Source organism: Pyrus communis, chromosome 6 (assembly GCF_963583255.1).
Source record: "Pyrus communis chromosome 6, drPyrComm1.1, whole genome shotgun sequence".
Lineage (NCBI taxonomy): Eukaryota > Viridiplantae > Streptophyta > Magnoliopsida > Rosales > Rosaceae > Pyrus > Pyrus communis.
Window position 1 is genome coordinate 22,427,746 of NC_084808.1, and position 11,487 is coordinate 22,439,232.

General features: G+C 38.1%; 1 protein-coding gene across 1 annotated transcript; it reads left to right on the forward strand.

Moving 5' to 3' along the window:
• Window positions 1-1,412: 1,412 nt before the first annotated feature.
• Window positions 1,413-4,180, forward strand: LOC137737737 (peroxisomal acyl-coenzyme A oxidase 1-like). Its single transcript, XM_068477288.1, has 2 exons — window positions 1,413-1,675; window positions 1,840-4,180. The coding sequence occupies exons 1-2, from the start codon at window positions 1,648-1,650 to the stop codon at window positions 3,849-3,851; spliced, it is 2,040 nt and encodes a 679-aa protein (XP_068333389.1). The 5' UTR covers window positions 1,413-1,647; the 3' UTR covers window positions 3,852-4,180.
• Window positions 4,181-11,487: the final 7,307 nt, after the last annotated feature.

The following is an 11,487-nucleotide window of genomic DNA, read 5'->3' on the forward strand; positions in this document are numbered from 1 at the left end:
AATGCTAATCCTTCTCAAACAGGGATTTTGTATAGTATTAATGGAGTGTTGACTAAAGAGGGATTTTGTATAGCATTAATGGCGTGTTTACCAAACCGGAATGGAGGTAGAAGAAATGGAATTGAATTCTTCTCCAAGTGATTCCGGCGTTTACCAAATTTCGGGAATGAAAAAAATTAGTGGGCTCTACCCAAAATCAGTAATTGAATTCCTGATATCCTCGGAATCCAAATACTGACTTGAAGGTGACAATTGAATTTCAGAAGAAAGCTAACATCCAGAATCAAACTTCTCTACCGAAATTGCCCTGCCTCTCCTATCTGCCTCCCACGATTCAACCACCCAAAGCACACACCCATCCCCACCCTTAACCAATGTAGACCACCGCACCACCTCCCAGACTGCCAAGACCTATCACCCACTGGCGAAGCTACAGAGGGATCGCCCCTCCGCTCATCTGAAATCGCCACTAAAAGTCCAGATTCCGCCCCTCAAATCTTTCGAACCTGCATAAAACTGGGTATGCTGACGTGTTTATGGAAGGTTTGCTGCTACCCTTCAACAATATGCCGCCCGTCAAATCTAGAAAGTTGAAGCTTAGATGGAGAGAATGAGAAATAGCTAGAGAAACTGAGAGAGAGGATGTTCTATTAGCTGTTTTACCGACAAAAATCGACGATGACCCACTGCCGGATGAGCCGACATTATCACACCACCTGTTCGGCTTTTCTGTTAAATGATTGGTCCATCAGTATTAGCGTACTGAGAGATTCACGTCTGAAAGTCTCACCACTCAAGATTTCTCTCAGATTCCCGGAAAATGGATACCAAATTCTCATGATCCTAACAGAAGGCTGACATGATAGCTGTGCTTCGAAAATCATGGTACCACCTCAGGCTGTCGATAAGGCGCCCGACCCGAGTTCCCACTTGGGACGCCATTGTATTGACGGTGGCAAGCGAGACAGTGCTGAACGGACGGAGAGAACGACGTGAAAAGGAATTGAAAAAAAAATAGAAAAAAAAAATAATGATGTAGAGAACCGTGGGTACTAGAAAGCTGTTGGGAGACTTGTTTCAGTATAAAAAAAATGCATCAATATTTTCCAATATTTTCCAACGGGAATTGTTAATATTTTAATAAAACTATATATATATATATATATATATATATGTATGTATGTATGTATGTATGTATGTATGTATGTGTGTGTGAAATTGTATTAAAAAGTTATGAAATTTTCTATTATTTAGATTAAGGGTATTTTTACTAATCATATTAATTTTCATTTCGATTCAGGTGAACTGGTAAACAACTTATATGAATTTCGTTTCATTTTTACTCTGATTCCAGAATGTTTAAGTAAACACCTTCAATATAAATCCGATTCTGACTCTTCCTCAATCCAATTCCTCTACTTTGATTACGGTTATGTAAACGCGCCCTAAGATCAGAACAAGGAAACGAGCACTTGTTTCCTATATGGATTTTAATAGGGAATCCTAATCTGTTATGGTAAAGATTATATGTATATATATAGTGGCCTCTCTTCTCAAACAACACACGCTCATATTTGGACTTAAACCTATAAGTCGAGCTCTTGATAATCTGCGAGAGAACAGAAGGCACACTGAAAGCTTGCTGCCATGGCCTCGAGTTCTGCAACTGGTGCAGGTATGCTCTTCTTGCTGGTTTTCTCATATACATAAACTGTTTATTTCTCTCTAAGTTGTAGTTCATGTTTTGGTCTTGGTGTTTGTGATTTCTATGCTAACACATATAATATGGATACACTGCATTCTGTTCAACTTTGTGTTTGTATGAAATGATTTGTTCAGATCATTTGGCGCATGAGAGGAGCAAGGCTAAGTTTGATGTTGAGGCAATGAAGATCGTCTGGGCGGGTTCTCCCCACGAGTTTCGAGTCTCTGATCGAATGGCTCACCTCGTGGCTAGTGATCCGAGCTTTCGACGGGAGAATAGAGCTGTGCTAAGTAGGAAGGAGTTGTTCACAAAGGCTCTGAAAAAAGCTGCTCATTCCTGGAAAAGGATCACTGAGCTTGGGCTTTCAGATGAAGAGGCTTCGTGGCTATGGTTTTATGTGGATGAACTGACATTCGCTTACATTCATTGGGGAATGTTTGTGCCCGCTATCAAAGGGTCAGGCACGGAGGAACAGCAAAACAAGTGGTTGCCGTTGGCAACCACGATGCGCATAATTGGTACTTATGCACAAACTGAACTCGGACATGGCTCGAATGTTCAAGGGATTGAGACCACCGCGACATTTGATCCAACGACTGACGAGTTCATCATCCATAGTCCTACACTCACCTCGAGCAAATGGTGGTCTGGTGGATTGGGGAAGATTGCAACTCACGCTGTTGTCTATGCCCGGGTTATTACTCCCGACGGCCAAGATCATGGCGTGAATGGCTTCATTGTCCAAATTCGGAGTTTGGATGATCACTTGCCTCTTCCGGGCGTAACAGTTGGTGATATAGGAACAAAATTTGGAAGCGGAGCTTTCAATTCCGTGGACAATGGTGTTCTAAGATTTGATCACGTGCGAATACCAAGAAATCAAATGCTGATGAGGGTGGCACATGTCACAAGAGAAGGAAAATATGTGCTGTCCAATGTTCCTAGGCAGCTGCTTTATGGAACTATGGTTTATGTGAGGAAAATTATTGTAGTTGATTCTTCAATTGCTTTATCAAGAGCAGTGTGTATAGCTGCTCGATATAGCAGTGTTCGTCGACAATTTGGTTCACAAAATCGTGAGATTAATGGTATTGCGGTTGAGACCCCAGTGATTGAGTACAAGACTCAGCAAAGTAGACTTTTTTCTCTGTTAGCTTCTGCCTATGCTTTCAGATTCATTGGTGAGTGGCTGAAAAGCCTATATACCGATTTGACACAAAAACTGGAAGCGAATGACTTTTCAACATTAGCTGAAGCTCATGCATGCACGGCGGGTTTGAAGTCCTTGACTACATCTTCAGCTGTTCATGGGATTGAAGAATGCCGGAAACTATGTGGTGGCCATGGATACCTAAATAGCAGCGGGCTTCCCGAGTTATATGCTGTTTTCGCACCTTCGTGTACGTATGAAGGGGACAACACTGTTCTGCTTTTGCAGGTTGCAAGGTTCCTCATGAAGACTATTTCTCAGCTTCCGCATTCGGATCAAACTCATAAGCTTTCTGGAACAATAGCTTATATGGCTCTGATGGATCATTATTTGATCAAATATTGCTGTAGTGTTGAAAAAGCCGAGGACTGGTTGAAAGCCGATGTAATACTCAAGGTATTCGAAGCAAGGGCCATTAGAATGTGTGTTACTTGTGCTCAAAATCTTGCCAAGTTTGCAGATCCATCAGAAGGGTTTTCTGAACTCTCACCAGATTTAGTAGAGGCTGCAATTGCTCACTGCCAGTTGATCGTTGTCTCCAAATTCATTGAGAAATTGCAGCAGAAAATTGAAGGAAACGGAGTAAAACAACAATTGGAGACCCTCTGCCACTTATATGCTTTGGATCTGATTCACAAATATTCAGGGGATTTTATTTCCACGGGTAGCTTGAATCCCAAGCAAGCTTCACTTGCCAATGATCAACTTAGAGCTCTGTATGCCGAGGTTCGTCCAAATGTTATTGCCCTTGTTGATGCATTTAATTACACTGACCATTTTCTTGGCTCAATTCTTGGATGCTACGATGGGAATGTGTATCCAAAACTGTATGATGAGGCTTGGAAAGATCCGCTCAATGACTCAGTTGTAACTGATGGCTATCCTGAATACATCAAACCTCTCCTCAATCAGCAGCTCCTAAATGCAAGGTTATGAATTTTATTTAATTTCTCTAGCGATATTGGAAGAGTGGGAAATCGGACTACGGATCTCAGACGCAGAAGTGAATGCTAGGCTATGATTTAAGAAGAATAAGGTAAAGCAACCATCTCGGTAGCAACTTTATGTTTTGTTTTCCTTTATGCTTCTTGTCCAAAGAACAATATATAACTTTTCTCCTTTAGTTATCAACTAGCAATGGATGCCCGTGCGATGCTGCAGGGTTGAAAATACTACGAAAATTCTGTTTATTTACATACAAAAGATAATAAAACTTGATGTGTATGCATAATATTTACATATAAAAGTATGTAAATAGATTTGGTGGATGATCATATTTTCATACCAAAGATGGATGCTCGATGTGTATGTACACAATATTTACCTAGCAAACGTCTCTTTGACCGTCAGACTTGTGAACTTTAAGACATATGTCAATTGGTCCTTTACTTTGATTGCACACTGCATCAAGTTAAAGCTCCCACCAACTGGAGAAAAATACCATGCTACATCTTATTTGTGTGCCATATGTACTGTTCATTGTTCAAGGAGTTGGGATTTCTGCCATCTTCGATAAGGAAAATTGCAGCTTGTGGGACATGAGAAAGGAGGGAAAAAAAAAAGTTGGACTCTATAATGTGTATTTGCTTAATGTTAATCTGTGGTGCAATTATAAAATTACAGCAGAAGTATTTGCTTAATGGTAATCTGTGGTAGAATTTAAAATGTTTACCTATCAATCGTCCACCATTAAGTTGTTAAACTCCAATTCCACCAAACCGAACTCTACTATTCCCTGTGGCATCAAATGAAAGCTGCATATGAAATCAACGTCGTATAGCATTATAACTTTCAACCATACTGATGATGTTGAAGTGAATAACTAAGATGAAGAGTAAACATTCGAGTACAATAGATTTAGAAGTATCAACATTAAAGAACATAGGTGTATTAAGTCTCAATTATTTCTTCACCCAAGTGAAGAACATGCCTAGTCAAGGTATTTGTTAGCAATTTTGCGGTTCCTTGAGAAGTGTATGTATTGAAATATAAAAGGCTAAATATAGAGAAACTTTACATAACATGACACACGGAAAAATGGCCACTTTGTATTCATTTTCATATATAATTAGGAGAATTTACCCAAGAAATGGGTTTAAAAATGGAAAGATCAAAACATGAGAATAAGACTGATACCAATATGGACTACCCATTTCAATTTTTGCGCTTTGTTAAATTGCATACCAAAGTAGTATTTTAGTATACATAAGACGAACTGCTTATTCTATTAAGTAATGATAAACAAATCACTGTATTTCCCAAAACAACAAATTAGAATGGAATGTAATCAAATAACGTGATGTCCTCCACCACTCAAAATCTCCACACCAAAATTGAAAATTTCATTGCTTTCAAGCAACAACAAATAAAAGATAAAAAATAAAAATAAAAAGAAGAAGACAGGACTCCGTGGTTGCTATAAGTGTATTATATACGAAGACTATTGTTGCTACTCTAGAAATCCAGGATTGGGTGTAGCTAGTGTACTGACGTAGAGAAGAAGTAATCCACCCTCATTGAAAAAAGGCCGTACATGAAGGTTGTGTAGACTACAAAACCCTTTTGAGTGGATGTATTAGCCACAGCTCGTATTCATATACATGTATACATACACATACTACAGAAATATCAATTTAGTACATGTCTGCAATTGGGAACGACTTGCACAATTCAAATGCATCAATTCGGCAATGGAAATATCGACGGCAACCAAGTTAGTAAATTTAGTATCAGAGTTTCACACTTGTTACCCAAATTTGACCAAATTCCAGCTTATCCACAACAATTCCAGTTCGTACAGCCTCAGATGACCATCAGGAAGAAAAAAATGCAACATGGATATGAATCAATAACCTAAAATTTTGAAATTGGGGATAATTGAATATAAACCGAAACCTAGAATAGCTCGCCTTCGTGCGTCGTGTGTTGAGAGAGATGATTTTTTCAAGTGAAGCTGCTGTACGAAGAAAAAGAAGATGAGGGAGTTGTGCGAAGAAGAAGAAGAAGAAGAAGATAACGACTGAGCTGATTAAGTGGAAAGCAGTCAGGGCACACATGCAACATATTCATGAAAAATACCCAAATGTTATAAAATTACTAATTTCCCAGCAAAATAACTCGATTATACAACACGCAGAGCAGCTCAAAATGTTAAACATTAACCCAGATACAATGTGGGAAAATTAAAAGACTTTCCTTATTCAATTTTCCCACCGTTTCTCAGACACCAAATAGGTAAAATCGAAATAAAATTGAGGAAAAAAAAAAAAACGGAAGCGAAATTAAAAGCAACCATCGATGGAGGCGGCGAGATGTTGAGGACGTTCTTGGCGACGGAGATGAATTTGGGGCCAATGCCATCGCCGAGAAACAAAGTGATGGAGTAGCGTTTGGAGTCTGTATTCATTGACTGCTAAACAGAGAAAAATGAGATAAAACAAAAAAAAAAAAATTCTTGTAGAAATAAGTTTGTACAAGATATCTCAGGTATTTCAAGTGCATTCTTCACCGCCCTAAATGCCAGTAATGAGTATGATTATTGGATCATAGATTTAGGAGCCATGGATTTTAAAAAATTGTCAAAACTTTCTCAAGTGTCAGCAGCTAATGGTCAAGGTGCCTCAGTTGTAGGAAAGGGCAAGGTTAACTTACTTTCAAAACACATAGAGTTAGTAGCTCTTTACATTCCTTCTTTTCCTTTTCAACTTTTATCAATAGGAACCATCACTAATTCTCTAAACTGTCTAGCCATTTTCTCCCCTCACAATGTTATTTTTCAGGACATCATCACCAAGAGAATGGTGAAGGTTTCTTTTTGAATGGTCTCTACAACCTAGCTAAAGACATCAAGGGTTCCAAGTTTTTTCGAGTCAGTTCAAGTGTTTCTCGAGATCAACAACTTTGGCACCAACGTTTGGCACATCCTTCTAAGAAATTGGTGTCTTTTCTATTTCCAAGACTATGTAAAGACAAGTTACACTGTGATATTTGTTGTTTGTCTAAGTTTGCTAGGTTGCCTTTTGATTCTTCCACTTCTAGAGCTAGTCATCCTTTTGAAATCATTCACTCAAACATTTGGGGTCCAATACTAGAGTCTTTTGATGGATATAGGCACTTTGTAACATTTGTTGATGATTTTACAAGGATAACTTGGTTGTATCTTTTGAAATTTAAGAGTGAACTTCCAAATGTTTTTCAAGATTTTCATAAACTAGTTGGTACTCAATTTGCATAAAAAATTCATATATTAAGATTCGACAACGGCACTGAGTACATGTCCCATAACATGTCTCAATATTTGAGTATTCGTGGCATTCTGCATCAAACCACATGTGTTGGAGTTACCAAAAGAAAAAATAGAGACCTTATTAAGAAGACAAGATCACTCATGTTTCATGTGAATGTGCCAAAGAAATATTGGTCACAATGAGTACTTACAGCCACTTATCTTATCAATAGATTGCCTAGTAAAGCACTAGGTTTCAAGTCTCCATATGAAGTGTTGAAAGACAGAAAAGTTGACCTCTCACACTTGAGAGTTTTTGGTTCCACTTGCTTTGTTCACAATCAATCTCTCCATCGTGATAAGCATGATCCCAGAGCAGCCAAATATGTCTTCATAGGTTATTCATCCATCCATAAAGGTTACAAGTGTTACAATCTAACCACAAGAAAACTTATGGTCTCAAGGGATGTTAGGTTTGATGAAAACATTCCTTACTTCTCAAAGAAACTGAGTGATGAAGGTCAGGGGAAGTTTTTAAGTGACATGTTTCCTTTGCTTAGTGTCCCTTACTACCAAGAAAGTCCCACATCACATGGCACTTCAACCTCACCTCTAGAGTTATCATCTTCTCAAGCCACAGATCCTGAACCTCAAGTCTTAATTCAACGAAACCCTTCTAGGGTTCAACAGCCCCCACTTTGACTACATGATTATGTCACTTATACTTCTAGGTATTCTCTCACAGATTTGGTTTCTTATAAGCAATTTTCACCCTCTCATACGTCATTAGTACCTAGGATAGTACTCATGAACCACAAACATTTCAAGAAGCAAATGAACTTGAAATTTGGCGAAGTGCGATGAGGGATGAACGGCAAGCCCTTCATGACAATAGAACCTGAAGTGTAGTTAAACTTCCCAAGGGGAAGAAAGCAATGGGTAGTCATTGGGTGTACAAAACAAAGTTCAACATAGATGGGACTATTGAAAGACACAAGGCTCGTTTGGTGGCTTGTGGTTTTACTCAGACCTATGGCTTGGATTACAAGGAAACCTTTGCTCTAGTAGCCAAAATGAACATTGTAATGGTTCTATTGTCGGTTGCTGTGAATCAATCTTGGCCATGTGAAGAATGTTTTTTTACATGGTGAATTAGAGGAGGAAGTGTGCATGAAACTACCACTACGTCATCCTCAATCTCATGACCCTGACATGGTTTGTAAACTGCATAAATCCATTCATGGATTGAAACAATCTCCACGTGCATGCTATGCAAAACTGAGCTCAGTTCTTGAAAAGTTTGGTTTTCAAAGAAGCAGTGCCGACTCCTCACTTTTTGTTCGTGTTGGTTCAGTTGGGAAGTTAATTATTTTAATCTATGTTGATGATCTCATAGTGACAAGTGACAACATTGAAGAAGTTCACTTTCTCAAGCTTGCTCTTCAAAGCAACTTTGCACTCAAGGACTTGGGAAATCTCAAATATTTCCTCGGTATTGAGCTTGCCACATCACAGAAAGGCCTCTTTCTCAATCAAAGGAAATACATCCTTAATCTCTTGAAGGAATCTGACTTAATGGATTGCAAACATGCACACACTACTCTGGATAGTAAGCTACAACTCAATGATCACAGTGAAGCTCTTTCCGATGTCATTGAGTATCAAGGGTTGGTAGAAAAGTTTATTTATCTCACAATCACGTGTCCTAATATCTCCTATGATGTGAGTATAGTGAGCCAATTTATGCATGCTCCTACATTAATGCATATGCAAATTGTGAAGATAATTCTTCGTTATCTCAAAGGGTCTACTGGTAGATGGTTCTTAGTGAAAAAGAATGACAAAGCTGCCATCATGGGTTATGATAGGTGCATTATTTATCATATTTTCATAATAATTATCCCTATGTTTTGTTAAGGAATTGATTAAGAGAGCCTTATTACTTTCTTTTTCTCAGTTTCAGCCATTCTGCGCACTTAGGACGTTTTTGGTGATAATTCGACTTTCTGGAGGAGTTTTGATGCAAGGCTAATTGGAGAAGGAAGCTAAGAGGCTGAAGATGGTTGTATCTGAACTTCATAATTTTCCATGGAGCCATTCATTCCAGTTTCACAAATGAATCCTGCAGAAGTTGTTTTCCCGTCAGAATTGCGCAGCTATAGGAGAATGAAGATTTGAAGGCTTTCCCGATTTTTCCTAGTGACGTGCGATATATGCCTGGAAAGATAAGAGATAATGCTACGTTTCTCATATTTTTACAGAATTTTTCAGAAGATAAATCGACCGCAAAACGGGCTTGTAAGACAGATGACATGTTTCCCAAGTCAAGAAGGATTCTTCCCTAATTTGTGTCATTAATTGTTTAGGAGTATGTTTTATTTTAGGAGAGTTTCTCCCAGACTTTTGAGGGTTTTCTAGTATAAATAAGGTCCCTAAGCTCTCTCTAATATATCCATCCATCCATCATCCCTCCACCCCTGCATCCCTCGTATCACCCACAACATACTACCATTTACCATCTCCACAATAAGTGAAGAAGAGCTTAGGGACGTGCTTTGCCATGGATTCCGGGTTCTATCTTTCTTTTATTTTTATTTCTATGTGTAACTAAGTTATTTTCTAAGGTTTATGATGAAGCGATGACATGAATATTTGCGAAGTACTTTGTTGATTATTATCCAATTATATGCCATGTTAGATTCATAATCTTTGTGGGTATTTTATTCTAGGTTCAAATTTCTAATGACTGATCACTTTTAGGAATTTTGCATCTAGATATTTAGATAAATCTATGAGGATGACCAATCAATTAGGTTTATTGGAACTAAGATTAAGAAGAGTAGACAAACTAGTGAGGATGACCAATATCAAGCTAGTCCTACTTGGTTGACATGATTCTTCTACACTTAATGGGTTTTTATGTGTTTAATTGTATGTCTAACCAATAAGATATAATTATCATGTAGAGATACAAGAGTTTATGCCTGACCACGGATTAATTCATACCTTAGAAAGAACAACCTTTAACATTGGCATGGTAATTGGATAGTAATTGGCTCTAGGAAAAGTAAATAGGATTGTTATTGGTGGATTCATAACCTTGGACTTCCATTGTTTCTCAATTTCTTCATGTGTTGTGTGTTTATTTTAATCAATTGTCTTTTCTTTTTCTTGTTAGTTATAGTTTTAATCAATTATTCAATTCAATATATCCTTTGTTTGTTTAATTAAGTCTAGCGTGATTAATCGGTTAAATTGGTGTTAAAGCAATCCCTATGGGATTGACCTCGTATTTGCATATATTACTACAATTGATTCGTGCGCTTGCAAGTTTAATTTGGTTTAAATTAATCTATTATTTAGGTTAGTTTAAATACACATCAGGTTACATAGGTGCTGATTGGGCGGGGAACTCCCTTGATCGCAAATTAACTATAGGTTTTTGTACCTTTGTAGGTGGCAATTTGGTAACATGGCGAAGCAAAAAAACAAGGTGTTGTAGCTTGATCTAGTGCAGAGGTTGAGTATCGAGTTATGGCTTCCATTGCCTGTGAGCTTATTTGGCTGAAAAGCCTTTTGTTTGATCTAGGGTTTCGTAGCAATGAACCTATGTCTATGGTCTGTGACAATCAAGCTGCCATGCATGTTGCTTCCAATCCTGTTTTCCACGAGAGAACGAAGCATATTGAAGTGGATGGCCACTATTTGAGCACAAGTCCAATCCAAATTCATGAACACTCATTACACTTGCAACCATGATCAATTGGCTGGCATTTTTACTAAGTTTCTCCCTACCGTTCAATTTCTACGCATTATTTACAAGCATGGCTCAAGGAATCCCCTCGATCCAGCTTGAGGGGGAGTGTTGGAAGATTGAAAGATTTGAGGCTATTGGGAATCCGATTGACACAATGTTGGAAGATTGAAAGATTGGAGGCTATCGAGAATCTCATTGACACAAGTCTAATCCTTTAGTCAACTAGGGTTTAAAGTTTTACTCAAAGTGCAACAAAGCTAGGGTTTAGTCTTTTGTCCAATGTGTTTACTTGTGTTGTAATTAACCTTAAATTAAGGAATCTTGTTCTCCTTGATATTGTAAATAGATTAGGAGTGATTATCGGATTGAGTGTTGTTCTCCCTAATCCTTCCTCCTATATTTGTTTTCTGTTGTATCTAGTTCCATTATGAAATATACACATCAAAAATTCAATAGAGATAAACTTCTGTCAAAAGACCTACACCAAGGGCGGGAGAGAGAGGTGTAGGAAAACAAAATTGAAGCCAAAGAGAGTGAAAGCTATAGAGAGAGAGAGAATGAATTGGAAGTTAACATGAAAATAGGGCCTC

Bases quoted from the DNA above. Each gene is read 5' to 3' on its own strand.
- LOC137737737 (XM_068477288.1), top strand. From the start codon at position 1,648: ATGGCCTCGAGTTCTGCAACTGGTGCAG. The intron at 1,676-1,839 runs GTATGCTCTTCT...TGATTTGTTCAG, and splicing joins GAGTTCTGCAACTGGTGCAG to ATCATTTGGCGCATGAGAGG.